Raw genomic sequence first — 24556 nt, 5'->3', positions numbered from 1 at the left:
TTCCATTGCAAGTGGGACAGGGGATTTGGATACCAGTTCGGTCTGGACTGCTCCACATGTGCCACCTGATGGTGGTTGGTACGCACTAGAGCTAGTGGGGGTTTTTTTGCAAAAAGAATCTTAGCACCTCAAAGCCACCACGGGGCAGGATCAAAGTAGCGGCAATCGCGACATCTGAATCCAGAAACATCTGTATTCCAGTGATATATGAAAAGCATTCAATTTGAGCAAGCATCAAAGCGCTCCTCTCTCTTTGCTTCACTCCTCTCTCTTGCTGCGCTCCTCTCTCCTAGGGTCCGAATTGCATTGAAGACCGTGTGGCATCAAGCAGGGCGTGCAGCGACTTCCCCTCTCTCCCTCTGCGCGTGCATGTGTTGTATCGCATTACAGTCCACACCTCGGACACGCCTCCAGGTTTGTTGAGTCGGTTGCATTCTCATTGCAAACAAACAACTCCATGAAAGGATTGCAAGCGTGCAGAGGCCATCCTCTCTAGGCTGTATCGGTGCGATTGATTTGGTCTGGAACAGAGTGCGATTGCTGTTTTCACATATGCCCAAACAAACTTATCTAGAAGGGTGAATGCTCCAGGAATCGGCACAAATGCCACAAAAGCCTCAGGATTCCCGAAATCGGAACAAAGCAAAGGAACTACAAGGTCTGAATACGCTTTAACTTTATTTAAAATATTTAACCTCAAATACCAGAAATGGAATTAGTTTCATTAATAATTACAATTATTAAACAGTTCAACGGAACAGAACCCGCCCACCCCACCCTCACAGGCCCACCACGCCCCGGATCCTGCGGGCCAGCTGCATGTCCCGGGGCAGCAGCGTGACCCGCCTTGCATGGATGGCGCAGAGGTTGGCGTCAGAGAACCTCATGACGAGGAAGGCCTCGGCTGCCTGGGAGGAGGAGGGTGAAAAGGAACATTTCAATCAAAACTCTTCTTTAGATTTGCAGAAGGTGTTCTTCTACAACAGTTTAAGATTATTCTAAACCAGTGAAGAGAAGTATCGACTCCAAATGTGCATTTCTAAAAGATTATGCAACCTACTTTACACTCTTAAGAAATGAAGTTCAGCATTTCACCTTTCGAGATACGATGACTTGTATTCTAAAGCCTGCTTTATAGTCGCCGTAGCCGTAATGTCGTTCAGTGCGCGCACCATAAACGTCGTCATTGCGGTGCTTGCGACAGCGCCACACGGCGATTTTGCGCACCTCACAAATTGTGGAACTCCGCGTGCCTCAGGTAGTTCAAGATTGATGCATTCCAAGGGAAGGTTGTGCGAAGGCACAGCTACAAACTGTGTGATCCATCCACGCTTGACTACAAAAATAACCAGGTGGCGTTGGATTCATGGTAGGAGATAGCGCTGTCTCTGACCAAAGATTTGGACTATTTGAATACCTTTTCTTCATAATGTTTACAGCGACAATTTGCACAGAATCGTGACTATATACTGTATGTAATCAACCCTGCACTGACACATAGATATAAGACTTTTTATTTGCATTTTACTGCTCTTTACTAGTTACTCAGATTCTTCCCTCAGGATGACGTTGTAATGTTGACAGTCGTTCTTTCAGTTTCCCCAAGTGGTTTGTGCACTTGGTCCCCGCCCAACCCATAGCATCTACACGGCAACGCGCAACAATGATGCTCGTGCTCTTTGGTACCTCATTGTACCCTTGGCCGGGTACTTGTCATTTGGTATAAAATGTAGGGATGCACTGATTATGAAATTCTGGGCAGATGTTGAAAATAACAATTTGGCTGACTGCTGAATGCAGCATCATTTACAGATTTCTGAGTTCCCGTGAATGCAGCATTACTTCCTGCTTGGAGTGATCCAGAGAGCAGTGTGTCCACGTCTTCTAAAATCGATCACGGATGGCATCGTTTGCTTGGACGGATAAAAAAAAATAAAATAACAAAACAATAAAAATGGTCAAATGGATCGCCAAATACCATTGGCAGCCACGTAATATACCTGGGTGGCCTGCCCAAGTCACGTCTGTGTGTGGGAAACCCTGGATCAACATCGGTCACTGCCATCGGTGAATGTCATCTTATTTGCCGATAGTAGTCAACAGGGCGAATCTCGGCCAAAAAATCTGAGCATCCCTCACAAAAATGGTACAAATTCAGCAGTTACGCCGCTTCACCAACCGGATAAAGGGGATTTATCACACGATGAGACTTTAATATGATCTATATTGTTGTTAGTAGTAGTATTTCCATTTCTTAAATAACACATAACCTTCATAAAGATATCCTGCAAGTTTTAGGTTGCCAGATAAAAACTGCAACGCATCATCCCAGAATCATTACAGCCAAAATAAACTCACTTAAACTGAGACACTGACTTCACCGGCAATAGTGATTCATAATTTTCTTCAACATACTACTAAAGTGATACTTGAGACGCTGGAGGGTTTACTTCTCTAATTTCAAAGGAGCTAGGCTAGCTCCCTCTACAGCCATGCATTGCACGTGCTTATCATGCTAACACATTTAGCATGCAGTCCAGTGCCGTCTCTGGACTGGACGCACTGGGATGAAACTGGTGACGACCTTCTCGTCTAAATCTGGGTAATAACGACAAAAAGCCAAGTTCCCCAAAACCTTGAGTTATCACTTTAAGGAAGGAGTTTTTAGCTGCCAACTGGAATAAACCACAGCTTGTTCACAGTGGGGGTTTAGAATGTACCCGGTGGTCTCACCTCCTGCAGCGCCAGAAGAGCATAGACCTGCCACCGCATCACCCCGAAGGAGAAGTTCTGGCATATCTCCCGAACCTGAAGATCAGAGAACATCACTGCTGGATCGCATTCACACAGATGCAAATAATCAGACCACCATATTTCTTCTGACATACACACATCTCTTCTCTCAAAAAGCCTTTGAGATACGAGAAGGTGTACCTCTCTAATATCACAGGAGCTAGGCTAGCTGATTCCCTCTGCAGCCATGCATTGAGCTAACACACTTAGATGCGATGCAACAGGCTGGAGGGTGTATTTCCCTAATTTATCCAAGAGCTAGGCTAGCCTATTGCATCTGCAGCCATTGCATTGAGCTAACACAGTTAGCACAAGATGCTGGAAAGTGTATTTCCCTAATTTCAACAGGAGCTAGGCCAGCTGATCCCCTCTGCAGTCATGCACCGGGCACCACAGTTAGCATGTGTGGTACCAGGCGGGCGAAGGGTCCTTTCGGCAGTAGCAGGTCGTGGCTCTTCTGGTATTTTCGGATCTCCATCAGTGCTTTGGTCCCGGGACGGAACCTCCTCTTCTTCGGGGTCGAAGAAGCTTGGTGCTCTGGGAGAAAAACAAACAGACAAACAAACAAAGTCTTCAGAGCTCTGAAGGTCAGGGTCCTCCTCTATTCGCTTTTAATTTACCGCTCCAATAAGAACACACATGGGGTTTCCTCCACCTAACATCAGTAAGGACCCCCACCAAAAACATGCACACATCACCATTGTCTGACCAGCGATGGACACCTGGCACCAGGTCCCCGGGCACGTCGACGAATGCTGCCCACTGCTCCTGGCTGCCCCCCCGGAGGAAGGACAAGCCAGGATGGGAGAAATGCAGAGGCCACATTTTACTGGCTACCACCCAAAAAGCATGTGTGTGTGTGTGTGTTATATATATATATATATATATATATATATATATATATATATATATATATATATATATATATATATATATATATATATATGCGTGTGCTGTGGTAGTGCGGTGTGTCATGTGACAAATAAAGATAAGGAAGAACATTAAGTGTCACAAATAATTGTTATTATTATTATTATTATTATTATTATTATTATTATTATTATTTATAATACACAGGGTCCATTTTAGTCGTTTCAGGTACATATTACAGTTTTACAGGTTCTGTGAAATGCAGCACAAGTTACAAAGGTTACGAACACTGTGGACTTACGTCAGGACCGATCAATGCACACTTATGTCACTGCATGTTGCTCTTCTGCCATTCAGTTTAAATATCCCTGAAGAACGGTGTTTTAATAATGACAAATGTTCCTGGACGACGCAGTGCAGACACAAAAGAAAAGCTCAGTTCCACCAATGGTTCTCAGAACTTTGTGTGGTGCGAAAAACGTGTTCTTTGAACGATTATAGCTTCCGTGGTTTTGCAAAACGCAGCATGTGTTCGTTTTCCGAATTCCCTTTGAAGGCAGCCCCGGCTCAAGTTGTCTGTCTAGGTGTCAACTGGCAAGTGGCTGGAAGGGAATGACTTTTGAAACGTGGCTCAGATTTATATAACTTCGGATGATGATGTTACAAAGCGGCCTGGTCCTGAAGCTAATGAAATTACGCCAAGTTTTTTTCAAATTTTTGCTTTTTTGCTGGAAGTAGCCGAAGGAAGGGACCTGGGTTGGCAGAGCGGGGCGTGCTGGGGTGGTGGAGCAGGGTGCTTTGTGACATCATCATCCAATTAGTTATATACTGTATGTGCAGGTTGTTTGTCTGGGGGGGCTTTCGCATGGCGTGAGGTGCATGGTGCGCTGCAGTCTAGACTACACTGGTGTGTATTGGTTGCCTCCCGCAGGATATGTGCCAGGTCGAGACGAGAGACAACAGAAACTGATGCTGCGTTCCATGGTAATTCAGAAAATTAGTTTGAACTATGCTGCGTTCAATGGGAACTCAGAAAATTGAAATTTGGCTTGATAGGAAGCGATGCTGCGTTTCACAGGAACTCGGAAAGGTAATTTGTGACTAACGCGACTTACCTGGACCCAGGCAGCAATGCACGATGCATAATAATTGTATGCATAATAATCTATTGATATTGTCATTCTTAATACTATTTGGCTATTATTTGATGTGAGCTGCTGTGACACTATCTATCAATCTGTCTGTCTGTCTGTCTGTCCACCTATGTATCCATCCATCAGTGTATCTATCTACACCGCGTTCCAAATGGTTATGCAAATTGGATTTAAGTGTCATAAACATTACATTTTTGGTTTTTCAATTTAACTCATGGATGGTATTGTGTCTCAGGGCTCTTTGGATCACTGAAATCAATCTCAGACACCTAGAAAATTAGTTTGCCAGGTGAGCCCAATTAAAAGAAAAACTACTTAAGAAGGATGTTCCACATTATTAAGCAGGCCACAGGTTTCGAGCAATATGGGAAAGAAAAAGGATCTCTCTGCTGCCGAAAAGCATCAAATTGTGCAATGCCTTGGACAAGGTATGAAAACATTCGATATTTCACAAAAACTAAAGCGTGATCATCGTACTGCGAAGAGATTTGTGGCTGATTTACAGCACAGACGGGTTTGTGCCGGCATAATGAGGAAGGTTTCTGCCAGAAAAATTCATCGGATTAAGAGAACGGCTGGTAAAATGCCATTACAAAGCAGCAAACAGGTATTTGAAGCTGCTGGTGCCTCTAGAGTCCAGCGAACCTCAAGGTGTAGGATCCTCCAGAGGCTTGCAGTTGTGCATAAACTTACTATTGGGCCACCCCTTACCAATGCTCACAAGCGGAAACGGTTGCAGTGGGCCCAGAAATACATGAGGACTAATTTTCAAACAGTCTTGTTGACTGATGAGTGCTGTGCAACTATGGATGGTCCAGATGGATGGAGTAGTGGACGTAGTGGCCACCATGTCCCAACAAGGCTGCGATGTCAGCAAGGAGGTGGCGGAGTCATGTTTTGGGCAGGAATCATGGGGAGAGAGCTTGTAGGCCCCTTTAGGGTCCCTGAAGGTGTGAAAATGACCTCGGCAAAGTATATAGAGTTTCTGACTGACCACTTTCTTCCATGGTTAGGGTTAGATTTTCAGTTCTTTACAACCTAGAAAATGTTTTGAAACTCTGTTGTGCATAATTTGGAACAGTGCATTTTGAGTTTTTTATTTTTGAAAAATATGCTGTTATCATTGGAAGGTTTGTTCAATAACATTTGAATTATACCCTAACGGTTGATGACTTGAAAATTATACTGGCTCTCATTTTGCATCGACTATTTAGGAAAATCAGAGAAAAATATCATTTGCATAATAATTTGGATCTATCTATCTATCTATCTATGAGATCTCTATCCATGTTATTGACAGATCCCAAATTGTTCCTCCTCACCAGAGACGCTACTCCGCCTCAGGGACCGGGACGTGGAGGGGGTGGCCGGGGCTGGAGCTGGGGCCGTGGGCCGGCGCTTTGGGACCCGCCCTTTCCGGTGGCTGGCATCGTGACGCATCTCAGTCTGAAAGTCATAAGATAAAATGCAACTTTAAATGTATTAGCGTTCTGCGTGTTGCCCCTCTATATGCTGGTTGCATTGTTGGTGGCAGGGTCCGCCACATGAAAAAGAAATGAAAGGCAACCAAGGTGAATTAGACCACTCACAATTATGACATCATCACCTGATTGTCACAAATTATTTCAGCAGAGCGCAACAATTTTGTAATAGTCGTGAAGATTCAACGTTAATATGTTTCCATCCAAATTGAAGGGGCTGCGTTTCCATCAGTTTATATTGAGGCAAAAGAACCAGCAACCAAAATCTTCATGTTCCAATCTTCAATAAATATCTCTTCTGCAATAAGTATAAGTGTTATTTTACGCCACAGTTTTAGTGACATAAAATACATATATATATTTTATTTAAACATCTATTTAATTAAAACATTTGTGTGGAATGAAATACCTAATGAGCTTGGTGCTTTTAAACATTCTTTTATCCATTTTACCTTAAAAAGGTATTATTCAAGTCCATGAAATCCAATAATTTAACGCCACCCTCAGCTTTGGATCCAGGAAGAATTGCTTTCTTCAGATGATAGTGCTTATTTTACCACACAAAGTTTGTAAATATGCTATTAATGTCTTTACATGTTGAGACATGAACATTCAGGGAAAGGGCTGGGTAGACAAATCTTGAAACCCCTTCAGCTTAAGTCAAAAGAACCCATCCTAAGATCGAGAGATCTTCTTGAGTTTGGGGGTGAAATTAAGCTGTTACATAGATACTTAACACATGTATTAACAGGTATATTACATAAATACATTTTGTCGGTCTAATACAGGGATAACATTTCTTGAGCTAAAGCACTGTGTGGTCAGTAAACTGCTGATATGGAGGAACATTCACCAAAAAGAACACAACATATTCTCCTCCAACTCAAGAGAAAAACAAATCAATGGATCAGAAATAAAACCATGAAGAATGGAAAGTGGGGGAAAAAACAACATGGATTGACAGTGATAATTTTACACTATTTTATATTTAATGTTTATCATTAGGTTTATTTTTGGGGGGTTATTTATTGATTTGGGTTTTTTAATCTCTGGGCTTTTAGGTTTGTTGTTTATCATTAGGTTCAGTGCAAATTGTAAGTACAGTCGTTGTTTATATATATATACCCGGTCCTGATAAAGGACTTGGCAGTGTGGATATAATTCAATAAAATCCACCTTGTTCCTGTCTTCACAAATACAATAAATAATACTTGAAAAAAATCTGAAATTGTCTTAGAAATGCCATATGAACTTCTCAATATAATCTAGTCCAGATTTGACAGCTACACGTACAGTAGTTTGACTACTATAAGTACAGATACGGTAGACACGGTTTCAGATGGTCTGCGTTCACAAAAGAAAAAGTCTAAAAACTCTGAGGAACTTGAATGGACCATGAAAACAGAGGCTGTCAATCGGCTGTTCACTTCAGCGTTAAACTGAATCGGAAGCTAACTTCAGCGTTACGCTTTTCTTAACTTTCCCCTAACTGCCGAATCGGAAGCTAACTTACACGCAGTTGGAATGAGCTCCAGTAAATAAAGATACTAAAGTGCTAGTTAGCGTCGCAGAAACAAGCTAAATGACGTTACTTTATCAGACGAGTACATGAAGTGGAATAAATATGAATAAAAAGAAGGAACAATCCTCACAGAATAGAGTTTGAAACCCTGAGCTGAAGTCAAGCCGCAGAAGAAGTGGTCTGGAACACAAATTCAAACCACGCAGTTCCAGTCCATAACACGCTGATCCAATCAGCTTCAACCGAGTGGGCGTGGCCATGACTTGGTCGCAGAGGGACACAGAGAATGGTTCTTTTTATTGTAAGAACGTACAAACAATCAGTCACACCAGATCAAACACAAACAAATATATACACATGAGCAGTCCTTATAAGGAGGAATACAAACATAAGACATTGATCAAATCTATTGATTAAAAAAAGAGATATGTAAAAAATACAAATAGAAAAATAGATTCAATTTGGTGACATACTTCTTCAGATAAACATTTCTGTGTACATTTCAACTACTGACGTGCTTTTCTTATTAGTCACAAATTTAAGAGACTCAAAATAACATTCAACTTTAATTTGAAACAACTTAAAAGATGGCATTGAATTAAGAAATTTTGCCTAATTAAATTTCCCAAATAAAATTAAAAGGTTAACAATAGTACATCCATTTTTATCTTTACATTAAAAATAAGTGACAATATAATTCCCTTCAATGATAATCGCATGTGTTGTTTTGCACAATATATAATTCTCAAAGTCTTTCCAGAATGTAATACTCTATGGGCAACCATAGAAAAGATGAGTTACACAGCATGAAGCCATGCCTTGCTCCAGTTAATGTTAATGATTTTCCACTAAATGTTGTTTTCCTAGTATGGTGGAAACATTCCCTAATATGTCTATTAGAGCATTTGTTGCTCAAAATATCAAGACCATTTATATATAGAGTACATGCAACTTTAAGATCCTTGTGTTGCTTTTTATTAATTCTAATATACCAGTGGGTATGAATTTATGCTAAATTCTTTAAACGTAACAGGAAAGCTTTCTCCTTAAGAAAAGTTTCATCGTTAAGTAGTTGACCATTCGAGCGAAATAAGTCCTTTAGGAAGATGATGTTTCTGTCAACCTAACTTTGTAAATACTTTTAGTAATACAGTCATTGTTCCATATGATAGACTTATGTGGAGAAAAGTTATGTGATAGAATAGCTTGTTGATAGAATTTGGATAGTTGTACACGGTACCTTGCAATGCTATAAATGCACATAAAAAAAAATTAAGACCTACTTCATTCAAATGTTGTGTGGAATGAAATACCATAATGATTTTGGTGCTTTTAAACATTCTTTTATCCATTTCACCTTAAAGGTATTATTCAAGTCCATGAAATCCAATAATTCAAAGTCAGCCTCAGCTTTGGATCCAGGAAAAATTGCTTTCTTCAGATGATAGTGCTTATTTTTCCACACAAAGTTTGTAAATATGTTATTAATGTCTTCACATGTTGAAACATGAACGTTGAGGGAAAGGGCTGAGTAGACAAATCTTGAAACCCCTTCAGCTGAGGTCAAAAGAACCCTTCGTAAGATCGAGAGATCCCTTTGAAGGCATAAGTTCAATATTGTTTTAGTCTTTTTCAGCTTGAGGGAGAAATTAAGCTGTTGGCGCTCCATGAAGTTCTTACAAATATGAATACCTAGATACTCAACACATTTATTAACAGATATATTACATTTAAAAACATTGTAAGTCTGATACAAGCATACAATTTCACGTTTAGATTTGCTGAGTTTTAAACCTGATGCATCCAAAAACTGGTCTGTTAGAGATGTGGCATGTTCAATTTGATGTTTATCCCTTAGAAATAAGGCTGTATTTATAGCTTACTGGGTCAATCTGATTTCTTTACCAAAAATAGATGAACCTCTAATAATTGGATTATGTAAAACATGTTAAGACAGTAATTCAACCACAATCAGAAACAAAAAGTGTGAAATTGGGCATCCTTGATGAACTGATCCCAAAACAGGAATCCTTTTGGTCGTGTTTGGATACCGCATGACACAACTGTCAACATTCTTATAAAACATTTCAACGGCCGATACTACGTTTTTCCCAAAGCCAAAAGTTTGGAGTGCTTTAAATAAGAAACAATGTTCTAAAGTATCGAATGCCTTATGAAAGTCTCAAAATAGTATAAGAGCATCAGTTTCAATCTTATCAGAGTGATCCAGCAAATCAAGAACAAGTCCTATATTAGGATCTATGCGATGGTTGGTCACAAAGCCTGTTGAGAAGGGCTTCACCTATGATCTCGACCTTTCTTTTGAGGCTGAGCAAATGTCAATGAGATAATCTTGTAATCTGTATTTAGGACTTTAATTGGTCTCCAGTTTTCTATCAAAAATGATGTTCATCAGGCTTAGGTATTAGTTATTATAGCCTGTTTCATAGTTGTGGGCATTTCTTTTGCAATACATTCTTTAAATTATTCCCATAAAGGACTTTCAATGAAGCCTATCAGTGACTTCTCCTATTTCATTGAATGAATTGCCTCTGACATTTCGAGTTTTGAGATTGATCGTTCACAATTTAGCTTAAAGTGTTCTGAGATAGTGGCTGTAAATTCTTTAAATGAGTCAATAAATCTATCACAAACACTAACCTTGGAATTTGATTTATATGTATTACTATAAAATGAACAAACATATGTCCAGAGGGTTGGAAATTATGTTATCGTTAATCTTAAGGGCAATAATATTATTTCTATTCCAGTTTTGTTTCTCTAAGGCAGGGGTGTCCAAACTTTTTGCAAAGAGGGCCAGATTTGGTGAGGTGAAAATGTATGGGGGCCGACCATTCAGCCTGACATTCTTTGAACCATTACCATTGTAAATGAACATGTAAATATGTAACTATATCACTTTGTACGGTTTGTTGTTTACGTGTTTTGTATTTTATTTGCTTTTATTTTGCTTTGTTTTACTCTGCTGTGTGCAGCTAGGTTGACATTGCAAATGAGAATCTGTTGTCAATTGCCTTATCAGGTTAGATAAAAGGTCAAAATAATAATAAATTAAATGCAAATGAACTATTTTATGAAATCTGACTCTGAATTTTTTTTGAAACATGTATTTATTGATTTTGTTTTAACAAATCACATCAACGTGCATTTTGACAAAGGATAGTATAGTCAAATTAAATGACTGAAATTTGACAAAACTGTGGTTTTGATCATTACAAAAAATTAATTCACTGAGACTTTAGTATTTATTCTCCTCAGAAGAATAAAAAATAATAATTGACCTACATTAATGTGAAGGGTGATACTGAGATCTCGACTGCAGTAAACAGGGCAGGTCTGGCTCAAAAACAGTGGTTTTGATGCGTAAGATGTCACGCAGGTGAGAGTCACTCAGTCTTGTCCTCACGCGGTTCTTGTTAATGTTCATAAGCGAGAACGTCTTCTCGCACAAGTATGTCGAGCCAAACAAGCTCAGCATTTTCTTAGCAAATGATCGAATCTCTTGGAACCTGTCTTTGTCCAGCCGGCGGTAAAAGTTTACAAGAGGGAGTTGCTGGTGCTGACTGTGACACTCCACGTCACACTGCAGCTCAATAAGCTCCAGCTGCAGGTGGGCTGGAGCGTCATTAGGATCCACGGAAAAAGGAGAGGAAAAAAGTGTGATCTCTGTTTCAATAGCTGCAAAATCCCTGAAACGCTGTTGAAACCCCTCAGCCAGAGATGAGATGTTTGCTGCATACCTCCTCATTTGGGCGGTGATATTATTTGCTGGAAAACTGGTCATCATTTCCTGCAGCGATGGGAAATGTGTGGTATTGGGCTGCGTTTGTGACAGGTGCCTTTGGAAAAGTAGCAGCTTTGTCCCAAAAGCTTTGATGTGTGAATACAACTGGCTTAGCACTGCATTTTCCCCTTGAAGGCTCGTGTTCAGCGCGTTCAGATGTCGTGTTATGTCAACCAGAAATCCAAAATCAGCCAGCCAAACAGCATCGGAGAGTTCTAGGATCGGTTGTCTTTTTTGTGCCGAGAATTGTCCGATTTCCTTTCTGAGAGAGTAGAATCGCGGCAGTGCAGACCCCCGACTGAGCCATCTTATGTCATTATGATACACAATATCTCCATATTCAGCGTGGATGTCGATCAGAAACTGTTGAAACTGACGGTGACACAGGGCTCTGGAGCGAATATAATTAATAGCCTTTCTCACCGGTTTCATAACTTGGTCATATTTGAGATGTTTGGCACATAGAACTTGTTGGTGAATAATACAATGGAGTTTTATAGCTGTGCCTCCTTCTTCGCTGACCTTTTTACAGACTAGGGTCGATAGCCCACTTTGCTCACCAACCATGGCAGGTGCGCCGTCCGTAATAATCCCAGTGATTTTATTCCACTGTAGTTTCATGTCATCTACGGCGGAACAAACACAAGCAAACAAATGTATTCCTGTCGTTTGGTCCTTAAGGCTCTGGAGGTCAAGAAGCTCTTCACTCACGTTCATTTCATTGTCCACTCTCAAAAGAAATCAGTAACTGAGCGGTGTCAGATGCATCCGTGCTTTCGTCGCAGGCTAACGAAAAAAAAAAAAGTCAAACTCCACTCCTTTTGCCTCTAACTGTCTCTTGATATCAGATGACATTTCTTCAATCCTCCGTGCCACAGTGCTACGTGCCAGGCAAACATTGGCAAAGTCTTGTTTTTTTTCAGGACAAATTTTCTCCACCATTTTCATCACGCAGACTTTAATAAACTAACCCTCAGTAAAAGGTTTGCAGTGCTTGGCAAACAGCCCTGCCGGACTTTGGGCATGCCTGCTAAGGCAAAGAAGTAACTAGTTTCTTTTCTCCAGTTCCAAACATTTTTCTCGAGAGTGTTAAAAGGCCCCTTTAGCCATTTCCACATACAGTATGTATTATCTATGTCCTCCTTCACTCTTTTCATTTTTATTTCTTCATCTTTAAGATTATTTTCAATCATTCAGGTGTTCAATTCGTCCACAATACTGATTTCTTGAGCTATATTATTTTTTAATCGCCTTGCTACGTCTCATTGCCAGTTCCTTAATCTTAAACATGAACTTTGTCGCCAATGTACTCCCGTTTCCACCGTTCCCAGAAGTTGTTCGCTAGAATCTGGACTTGTCACCATTGGTGATTGAACGGGTCCCTCTCATTGAACTGGCCAGGAAGTAACGGGCGTGCACCAACCTTCTGTCTTCTGAATGACACTTGATCGCAACTGGCTCAGTCCTGCAGCAAACTTGGACCCCGAGGTAGACGTGGTAGACTCCAAAGCCTGGTAGATACCAGGGCTCCCCACCATCTTTCAGCATGGGCGCTGTTTCGGCATGTCCACTGCGAAAGATATTCTTCATAAATTCCACAAAGTGATCCTACATTTCTGGCTTCCTCGTTAGAGTCCGCAGAGTGGCAAAGCGTTAGAGGGCCTGGTCGCTGTTGTTGGGATGATGATGATGCTGATGCTTGCAGAATAAGGCCCAACTGTTACCGTCGTCCTTGATGAATCCTCCATTCATGATCGAAGAAGGCCTCATCCTCGGCTGAGGGCGTGAGTTTGTCATTGTCAACTGAGTGGTTGAAGATATGTTCTCCCACATCTTTGCATGGTTCGTTTTGTCCCCCTGGGAACTTCTCTTTCACGTTGATGCTACCCTCACACGGTCGGAGGTTGCTGAGCTGACCGTTCTCTCGGATACTCAAATGCTTGTACACACAGTGGGCTGCCCCCTCTCTTGTTGATGCTCCCAGCTGTGCTCAGTGGCGCCTCGTTCCCCACTAAGCGCGGTGTCTGAACTCTTTGCTGCCTAGGTCCGAGTCCTGGGGGCCTCCGTACTGCCGAGCTCCACGAGGCGGTACAGCCAAGCCCACGTCCTGTAGGCTTCCGTACTGCTGAGCTCTGGGCAGTAGTACGGGCAGTGTTGTGACTAAGCCCACGTCCTGCCCACGGCGTGTCCGCGCACATTCAAATATGTGAATGAATCTTTGGAATGCAAGAAGGAAAATCGTACATGTCAATAAGTGCTTGGGGTAACACCAATGTTGGCCGCTTGGGGTCATCCGAGCACAGCAAATGGAAAGAGCAGTTTAACACATTTATCATACGGTGCCTCACTTCGTCAATATTCATCTCCCAAAGATGAGAGTGGTATCATTTACTGCAGAATCACCTAAAAGTGGTTACACATTGATTAACATACATTTTCAGTCCAATCTCCTCTTTAGGGAAAGAGAGTACAGGTCATGTAAAGCTCCTGGGCCAAATGGCCTGCAGTTTGCTGATCCAGCCATTTTGGCTGGGGTGCCTTGCTGTTCACAGCAAGGGAAGGTTTCAAGAGACAAAGGCAAGAGACGGCTGTCTGCTCTCTTAGCCAGCTCCAACTGTTACATTAGCTTCATTTTCCAAGACTAGGTGTCAGAGGGAGGCGAGCAAATTCTCTCTCAAAGTCCAGACGGCCTGTCGTTACACCCAAAGGAATCTTGAAATGCCCCCTCCAAAATATTCAAAATATGTACGTACATATTTATATCCAGACAGACACAACACCTGATACCATGATGTACCGAAAATCGTAATATTGAATAGTACGATTATCGTACCGTGAAAATTTTACACCGTCACATCCCTATTGTAAACTTGTGTACGATTATGAACATTCACAATCACCTCTGAAACACATATTTGCTGTAACAATAAAGGAATCTTTTAATCTCATTCAAATAAGAAAAAAAAAAAGCAACTTGAACGTGTTCTCTTGCTCCCCCTGACTTGGTCCCAATGTCAGCGCGACCGCACCGTAAAAGGCACGACTAGGGTCCGGTTTGCATTTTTAAGAAGAAAACTAATAAAATGTAAGAATATGAAGACCGTACAAAATAAATATTTGTAAAAAAAACAAAAACGTTATTTGTGCTTCATTTGGATTCGGCTCCACCCCCAATTTACAGAAATGTTACTGCTTCCATCACACGCACTTCCATTCACAGCTGTAACAACATTTTCCCAAATTATACTAGATAGAGAGCGGGGAGATTTAGGAATGACTTTTACAGAACATCGACACCGGATCCCCCATGACGCCAATATGGAACAATTGCCAGTGTATTAACGGCTTCCATTGCAAGTGGGACAGGGGATTTGGATACCAGTTCGGTCTGGACTGCTCCACATGTGCCACCTGATGGTGGTTGGTACGCACTAGAGCTAGTGGGGGTTTTTTTGCAAAAAGAATCTTAGCATCTCAAAGCCACCACGGGGCAGGATCAAAGTAGCGGCAATCGCGACATCTGAATCCAGAAACATCTGTATTCCAGTGATATATGAAAAGCATTCAATTTGAGCAAGCATCAAAGCGCTCCTCTCTCTTTGCTTCACTCCTCTCTCTTGCTGCGCTCCTCTCTCCTAGGGTCCGAATTGCATTGAAGACCGTGTGGCATCAAGCAGGGCGTGCAGCGACTTCCCCTCTCTCCCTCTGCGCGTGCATGTGTTGTATCGCATTACAGTCCACACCTCGGACACGCCTCCAGGTTTGTTGAGTCGGTTGCATTCTCATTGCAAACAAACAACTCCATGAAAGGATTGCAAGCGTGCAGAGGCCATCCTCTCTAGGCTGTATCGGTGCGATTGATTTGGTCTGGAACAGAGTGCGATTGCTGTTTTCACATATGCCCAAACAAACTTATCTAGAAGGGTGAATGCTCCAGGAATCGGCACAAATGCCACAAAAGCCTCAGGATTCCCGAAATCGGAACAAAGCAAAGGAACTACAAGGTCTGAATACGCTTTAACTTTATTTAAAATATTTAACCTCAAATACCAGAAATGGAATTAGTTTAATTAATAATTACAATTATTAAACAGTTCAACAGAACAGAACCCGCCCACCCCACCCTCACAGGCCCACCACGCCCCGGATCCTGCGGGCCAGCTGCATGTCCCGGGGCAGCAGCGTGACCCGCCTTGCATGGATGGCGCAGAGGTTGGCGTCAGAGAACCTCATGACGAGGAAGGCCTCGGCTGCCTGGGAGGAGGAGGGTGAAAAGGAACATTTCAATCAAAACTCTTCTTTAGATTTGCAGAAGGTGTTCTTCTACAACAGTTTAAGATTATTCTAAACCAGTGAAGAGAAGTATCGACTCCAAATGTGCATTTCTAAAAGATTATGCAACCTACTTTACACTCTTAAGAAATGAAGTTCAGCATTTCGCCTTTCGAGATACGATGACTTGTATTCTAAAGCCTGCTTTATAGTCGCCGTAGCCGTAATGTCGTTCAGTGCGCGCACCATAAACGTCGTCATTGCGGTGCTTGCGACAGCGCCACACGGCGATTTTGCGCACCTCACAAATTGTGGAACTCCGCGTGCCTCAGGTAGTTCAAGATTGATGCATTCCAAGGGAAGGTTGTGCGAAGGCACAGCTACAAACTGTGTGATCCATCCACGCTTGACTACAAAAATAACCAGGTGGCGTTGGATTCATGGTAGGAGATAGCGCTGTCTCTGACCAAAGATTTGGACTATTTGAATACCTTTTCTTCATAATGTTTACAGCGACAATTTGCACAGAATCGTGACTATATACTGTATGTAATCAACCCTGCACTGACACATAGATATAAGACTTTTTATTTGCATTTTACTGCTCTTTACTAGTTACTCAGATTCTTCCCTCAGGATGACGTTGTAATGTTGACAGTCGTTCTTTCAGTTTCCCCAAGTGGTTTGTGCACTTGGTCCCCGCCCAACCCATAGCATCTACACGGCAACGCGCAACAATGATGCTCGTGCTCTTTGGTACCTCATTGTACCCTTGGCCGGGTACTTGTCATTTGGTATAAAATGTAGGGATGCACTGATTATGAAATTCTGGGCAGATGTTGAAAATAACAATTTGGCTGACTGCTGAATGCAGCATCATTTACAGATTTCTGAGTTCCCGTGAATGCAGCATTACTTCCTGCTTGGAGTGATCCAGAGAGCAGTGTGTCCACGTCTTCTAAAATCGATCACAGATGGCATCGTTTGCTTGGACGGATAAAAAAAAATAAAATAACAAAACAATAAAAATGGTCAAATGGATCGCCAAATACCATTGGCAGCCACGTAATATACCTGGGTGGCCTGCCCAAGTCACGTCTGTGTGTGGGAAACCCTGGATCAACATCGGTCACTGCCATCGGTGAATGTCATCTTATTTGCCGATAGTAGTCAACAGGGCGAATCTCGGCCAAAAAATCTGAGCATCCCTCACAAAAATGGTACAAATTCAGCAGTTACGCCGCTTCACCAACCGGATAAAGGGGATTTATCACACGATGAGACTTTAATATGATCTATATTGTTGTTAGTAGTAGTATTTCCATTTCTTAAATAACACATAACCTTCATAAAGATATCCTGCAAGTTTTAGGTTGCCAGATAAAAACTGCAACGCATCATCCCAGAATCATTACAGCCAAAATAAACTCACTTAAACTGAGACACTGACTTCACCGGCAATAGTGATTCATAATTTTCTTCAACATACTACTAAAGTGATACTTGAGACGCTGGAGGGTTTACTTCTCTAATTTCAAAGGAGCTAGGCTAGCTCCCTCTACAGCCATGCATTGCACGTGCTTATCATGCTAACACATTTAGCATGCAGTCCAGTGCCGTCTCTGGACTGGACGCACTGGGATGAAACTGGTGACGACCTTCTCGTCTAAATCTGGGTAATAACGACAAAAAGCCAAGTTCCCCAAAACCTTGAGTTATCACTTTAAGGAAGGAGTTTTTAGCTGCCAACTGGAATAAACCACAGCTTGTTCACAGTGGGGGTTTAGAATGTGAAGAACCCGGTGGTCTCACCTCCTGCAGCGCCAGAAGAGCATAGACCTGCCACCGCATCACCCCGAAGGAGAAGTTCTGGCATATCTCCCGAACCTGAAGATCAGAGAACATCACTGCTGGATCGCATTCACACAGATGCAAATAATCAGACCACCATATTTCTTCTGACATACACACATCTCTTCTCTCAAAAAGCCTTTGAGATACGAGAAGGTGTACCTCTCTAATATCACAGGAGCTAGGCTAGCTGATTCCCTCTGCAGCCATGCATTGAGCTAACACACTTAGATGCGATGCAACAGGCTGGAGGGTGTATTTCCCTAATTTATCCAAGAGCTAGGCTAGCCTATTGCATCTGCAGCCATTGCATTGAGCTAACACAGTTAGCACAAGATGCTGGAAAGTGTATTTCCCTAATTTCAACAGGAGCTAGGCCAGCTGATCCCCTCTGCAGTCATGCACCGGGCACCACAGTTAGCATGTGTGGTACCAGGCGGGCGAAGGGTCCTTTCGGCAGTAGCAGGTCGTGGCTCTTCTGGTATTTTCGGATCTCCATCAGTGCTTTGGTCCCGGGACGGAACCTCCTCTTCTTCGGGGTCGAAGAAGCTTGGTGCTCTGGGAGAAAAACAAACAGACAAACAAACAAAGTCTTCAGAGCTCTGAAGGTCAGGGTCCTCCTCTATTCGCTTTTAATTTACCGCTCCAATAAGAACACACATGGGGTTTCCTCCACCTAACATCAGTAAGGACCCCCACCAAAAACATGCACACATCACCATTGTCTGACCAGCGATGGACACCTGGCACCAGGTCCCCGGGCACGTCGACGAATGCTGCCCACTGCTCCTGGCTGCCCCCCCGGAGGAAGGACAAGCCAGGATGGGAGAAATGCAGAGGCCACATTTTACTGGCTACCACCCAAAAAGCATGTGTGTGTGTGTGTGTGTGTGTTTTATATATATATATATATATATATATATATATATATATATATATATATATATATATATATATATATATACACATATATATATGCGTGTGCTGTGGTAGTGCGGTGTGTCATGTGACAAATAAAGATAAGGAAGAACATTAAGTGTCACAAATAATTGTTATTATTATTATTATTATTATTATTTATAATACACAGGGTCCATTTTAGTCGTTTTAGGTACATATTACAGTTTTACAGGTTCTGTGACATGCAGCACAAGTTACAAAGGTTACGAACACTGTGGACTTACGTCAGGACCGATCAATGCACACTTATGTCACTGCATGTTGCTCTTCTGCCATTCAGTTTAAATATCCCTGAAGAACGGTGTTTTAATAATGACAAATGTTCCTGGACGACGCAGTGCAGACACAAAAGAAAAGCTCAGTTCCACCAATGGTTCTCAGAACGTTGTGTGGTGCGAAAAACGTGTTCTTTGAACGATTATAGCTTCCGTGGTTTTGCAAAACGCAGCATGTGTTCGTTTTCCGAATTCCCTTTGAAGGCAGCCCCGGCTCAAGTTGTCTGTCTAGGTGTCAACTGGCAAGTGGCTGGAAGGGAATGACTTTTGAAACGTGGCTCAGATTTATATAACTTCGGATGATGATGTTACAAAGCGGCCTGGTCCTGAAGCTAATGAAATTACGCCAAGTTTTTTTCAAATTTTTGCTTTTTTGCTGGAAGTAGCCGAAGGAAGGGACCTGGGTTGGCAGAGCGGGGCGTGCTGGGGTGGTGGAGCAGGGTGCTTTGTGACATCATCATCCAATTAGTTATATACTGTATGTGCAGGTTGTTTGTCTGGGGGGGCTTTCGCATGGCGTGAGGTGCATGGTGCGCTGCAGTCTAGACTACACTGGTGTGTATTGGTTGCCTCCCGCAGGATATGTGCCAGGTCGAGACGAGAGACAACAGAAACTGATGCTGCGTTCCATGGTAATTCAGAAAATTAGTTTGAACTATGCTGCGTTCAATGGGAACTCAGAAAATTGAAATTTGGCTTGATAGGAAGCGATGCTGCGTTTCACAGGAACTCGGAAAGGTAATTTGTGACTAACGCGACTTACCTGGACCCAGGCAGCAATGCACGATGCATAATAATTGTATGCATAATAATCTATTGATATTGTCATTCTTAATACTATTTGGCTATTATTTGATGTGAGCTGCTGTGACACTATCTATCAATCTGTCTGTCTGTCTGTCTGTCCACCTATGTATCCATCCATCAGTGTATCTATCTACACCGCGTTCCAAATGGTTATGCAAATTGGATTTAAGTGTCATAAACATTACATTTTTGGTTTTTCAATTTAACTCATGGATGGTATTGTGTCTCAGGGCTCTTTGGATCACTGAAATCAATCTCAGACACCTAGAAAATTAGTTTGCCAGGTGAGCCCAATTAAAAGAAAAACTACTTAAGAAGGATGTTCCACATTATTAAGCAGGCCACAGGTTTCAAGCAATATGGGAAAGAAAAAGGATCTCTCTGCTGCCGAAAAGCATCAAATTGTGCAATGCCTTGGACAAGGTATGAAAACATTCGATATTTCACAAAAACTAAAGCGTGATCATCGTACTGCGAAGAGATTTGTGGCTGATTTACAGCACAGACGGGTTTGTGCCGGCATAATGAGGAAGGTTTCTGCCAGAAAAATTCATCGGATTAAGAGAACGGCTGCTAAAATGCCATTACAAAGCAGCAAACAGGTATTTGAAGCTGCTGGTGCCTCTAGAGTCCAGCGAACCTCAAGGTGTAGGATCCTCCAGAGGCTTGCAGTTGTGCATAAGCCTACTATTCGGCCACCCCTAACCAATGCTCACAAGCGGAAACGGTTGCAGTGGGCCCAGAAATACATGAGGACTAATTTTCAAACAGTCTTGTTGACTGATGAGTGCTGTGCAACTATGGATGGTCCAGATGGATGGAGTAGTGGACGTAGTGGCCACCATGTCCCAACAAGGCTGCGATGTCAGCAAGGAGGTGGCGGAGTCATGTTTTGGGCAGGAATCATGGGGAGAGAGCTTGTAGACCCCTTTAGGGTCCCTGAAGGTGTGAAAATGACCTCGGCAAAGTATATAGAGTTTCTGACTGACCACTTTCTTCCATGGTTAGGGTTAGATTTTCAGTTCTTTACAACCTAGAAAATGTTTTGAAACTCTGTTGTGCATAATTTGGAACAGTGCATTTTGAGTTTTTTATTTTTGAAAAATATGCTGTTATCATTGGGAGGTTTGTTCAATAACATTTGAATTATACCCTAACGGTTGATGACTTGAAAATTATACTGGCTCTCATTTTGCATCGACTATTTAGGAAAATCAGAGAAAAATATCATTTGCATAATAATTTGGATCTATCTATCTATCTATCTATCTATGAGATCTCTATCCATGTTATTGACAGATCCCAAATTGTTCCTCCTCACCAGAGACGCTACTCCGCCTCAGGGACCGGGACGTGGAGGGGGTGGCCGGGGCTGGAGCTGGGGCCGTGGGCCGGCGCTTTGGGACCCGCCCTTTCCGGTGGCTGGCATCGTGACGCATCTCAGTCTGAAAGTCATAAGATAAAATGCAACTTTAAATGTATTAGCGTTCTGCGTGTTGCCCCTCTATATGCTGGTTGCATTGTTGGTGGCAGGGTCCGCCACATGAAAAAGAAATGAAAGGCAACCAAGGTGAATTAGACCACTCACAATTATGACATCATCACCTGATTGTCACAAATTATTTCAGCAGAGCGCAACAATTTTGTAATAGTCGTGAAGATTCAACGTTAATATGTTTCCATCCAAATTTAAGGGGCTGCGTTTCCATCAGTTTATATTGAGGCAAAAGAACCAGCAACCAAAATCTTCATGTTCCAATCTTCAATAAATATCTCTTCTGCAATAAGTATAAGTGTTATTTTACGCCACAGTTTTAGTGACATAAAATACATATATATATTTTATTTAAACATCTATTTAATTAAAACATTTGTGTGGAATGAAATACCTAATGAGCTTGGTGCTTTTAAACATTCTTTTATCCATTTTACCTTAAAAAGGTATTATTCAAGTCCATGAAATCCAATAATTTAACGCCACCCTCAGCTTTGGATCCAGGAAGAATTGCTTTCTTCAGATGATAGTGCTTATTTTACCACACAAAGTTTGTAAATATGCTATTAATGTCTTTACATGTTGAGACATGAACATTCAGGGAAAGGGCTGGGTAGACAAATCTTGAAACCCCTTCAGCTTAAGTCAAAAGAACCCATCCTAAGATCGAGAGATCTTCTTGTGTTTGGGGGTGAAATTAAGCTGTTACATAGATACACATGTATTAACAGGTATATTACATAAATACATTTTGTCGGTCTAATACAGGGATAACATTTCTTGAGCTAAAGCACTGTGTGGTCAGTAAACTGCTGATATGGAGGAACATTCACCAAAAAGAACACAACATATTCTCCTCCAACTCAAGAGAAAAACAAATCAATGGATCAGAAATAAAACCATGAAGAATGGAAAGTGGGGGAAAAAACAACATGGATTGACAGTGATAATTTTACACTATTTTATATTTAATGTTTATCATTAGGTTTATTTTTGGGGGGTTATTTATTGATTTGGGTTTTTTAATCTCTGGGCTTTTAGGTTTGTTGTTTATCATTAGGTTCAGTGCAAATTGTAAGTACAGTCGTTGTTTATATATATATACCCGGTCCTGATAAAGGACTTGGCAGTGTGGATATAATTCAATAAAATCCACCTTGTTCCTGTCTTCACAAATACAATAAATAATACTTGAAAAAAATCTGAAATTGTCTTAGAAATGCCATATGAACTTCTCAATATAATCTAGTCCAGATTTGACAGCTACACGTACAGTAGTTTGACTACTATAAGTACAGATACGGTAGACACGGTTTCAGATGGTCTGCGTTCACAAAAGAAAAAGTCTAAAAACTCTGAGGAACTTGAATGGACCATGAAAACAGAGGCTGTCAATCGGCTGTTCACTTCAGCGTTAAACTGAATCGGAAGCTAACTTCAGCGTTACGCTTTTCTTAACTTTCCCCTAACTGCCGAATCGGAAGCTAACTTACACGCAGTTGGAATGAGCTCCAGTAAATAAAGATACTAAAGTGCTAGTTAGCGTCGCAGAAACAAGCTAAATGACGTTACTTTATCAGACGAGTACATGAAGTGGAATAAATATGAATAAAAAGAAGGAACAATCCTCACAGAATAGAGTTTGAAACCCTGAGCTGAAGTCAAGCCGCAGAAGAAGTGGTCTGGAACACAAATTCAAACCACGCAGTTCCAGTCCATAACACGCTGATCCAATCAGCTTCAACCGAGTGGGCGTGGCCATGACTTGGTCGCAGAGGGACACAGAGAATGGTTCTTTTTATTGTAAGAACGTACAAACAATCAGTCACACCAGATCAAACACAAACAAATATATACACATGAGCAGTCCTTATAAGGAGGAATACAAACATAAGACATTGATCAAATCTATTGATTAAAAAAAGAGATATGTAAAAAATACAAATAGAAAAATAGATTCAATTTGGTGACATACTTCTTCAGATAAACATTTCTGTGTACATTTCAACTACTGACGTGCTTTTCTTATTAGTCACAAATTTAAGAGACTCAAAATAACATTCAACTTTAATTTGAAACAACATAAAAGATGGCATTGAATTAAGAAATTTTGCCTAATTAAATTTCCCTAATAAAATTAAAAGGTTAACAATAGTACATCCATTTTTATCTTTACATTAAAAATAAGTGACAATATAATTCCCTTCAATGATAATCGCATGTGTTGTTTTGCACAATATATATAATTCTCAAAGTCTTTCCAGAATGTAATACTCTATGGGCAACCATAGAAAAGATGAGTTACACAGCATGAAGCCATGCCTTGCTCCAGTTGATGTTAATGATTTTCCACTAAATGTTGTTTTCCTAGTATGGTGGAAACATTCCCTAATATGTCTATTAGAGCATTTGTTGCTCAAAATATCAAGACCATTTATATATAGAGTACATGCAACTTTAAGATCCTTGTGTTGCTTTTTATTAATTCCAATACACCAGTGGGTATGAATTTATGCTAAATTCTTAAAACGTAACAGGAAAGCTTTCTCCTTAAGAAAAGTTTCATCGAATAGAATAGAATAGCTTGTTGATAGAATTTGGATAGTTGTACACGGTACCTTGCAATGCTATAAATGCACATAAAAAAAAATTAAGACCTACTTCATTCAAATGTTGTGTGGAATGAAATACCATAATGATTTTGGTGCTTTTAAACATTCTTTTATCCATTTCACCTTAAAGGTATTATTCAAGTCCTTTTGGTTGTGTTTGGATACCGCATGACACAAATATCAATATTCTTATAAAACATTTAAACAGTTGAGGTGTCTGGAAGGTTTGAGGTGAATAGGTCACTGAGCTCCCAAAAATGAAAGTGCGGTAATAACATTAACGTATGTTATTTGAAAGTTACACGGAGAAAGTCAACTTTAGATTGCGTACAGGAGGCCCAGCGAGGAGAGAAGCGAAAATGTTTAGATTTATGGCAAGACAGAGGCTTAGCTGACACCTATTGTCAGGGTTCGCCCGGGGCCTACCGGCATCGGCCACTAGATGCCGCCAGTACTGCCTTTTCAGGGTTGCTCTGCTTCACCTATTTCTGTTCCTGATTACCCTGCCTCATTAGGTGATATGTTTCACCTGTGTCTCGTTTGGTCGTCCCTATTTAGACCCTGTCGTTTGTGTCGTCAGGCGCTCAGTCTTGAGTTTGCCTAACCTCATGACAACGCTCTTGTTCCACGCTCCCGAGACTTCTTATTTGTTTTTGCCC

The 24556-nt window shown here is 41.4% G+C and overlaps 2 protein-coding genes across 2 annotated transcripts; both read right to left on the bottom strand.

Moving 5' to 3' along the window:
- Positions 1–773: 773 nt before the first annotated feature.
- On the bottom strand, positions 774–8007 carry LOC307247916 (histone H3-like centromeric protein A). Its single transcript, XM_080024060.1, has 5 exons — positions 7951–8007; positions 6140–6263; positions 3206–3330; positions 2734–2808; positions 774–908 (listed from the first exon to the last, which is right to left on the bottom strand). The coding sequence occupies exons 2-5, from the start codon at positions 6255–6257 to the stop codon at positions 780–782; spliced, it is 447 nt and encodes a 148-aa protein (XP_079880186.1). The 5' UTR covers positions 6258–6263; positions 7951–8007; the 3' UTR covers positions 774–779.
- A 7737-nt stretch (positions 8008–15744) lies between these two features.
- Positions 15745–22974, bottom strand: LOC307245932 (histone H3-like centromeric protein A). The gene is made up of 5 exons (XM_080021677.1): positions 22918–22974; positions 21112–21235; positions 18182–18306; positions 17710–17784; positions 15745–15879 (listed from the first exon to the last, which is right to left on the bottom strand). The coding sequence occupies exons 2-5, from the start codon at positions 21227–21229 to the stop codon at positions 15751–15753; spliced, it is 447 nt and encodes a 148-aa protein (XP_079877803.1). The 5' UTR covers positions 21230–21235; positions 22918–22974; the 3' UTR covers positions 15745–15750.
- Positions 22975–24556: the final 1582 nt, after the last annotated feature.

This window comes from Zeus faber, assembly GCF_960531495.2.
Source record: "Zeus faber genome assembly, chromosome: 2".
Taxonomy (NCBI): Eukaryota; Metazoa; Chordata; class Actinopteri; order Zeiformes; family Zeidae; genus Zeus; species Zeus faber.
The sequence above is the reverse complement of the archived record's forward strand: the minus strand, read 5'-3'. Positions and strand labels throughout refer to the sequence as shown.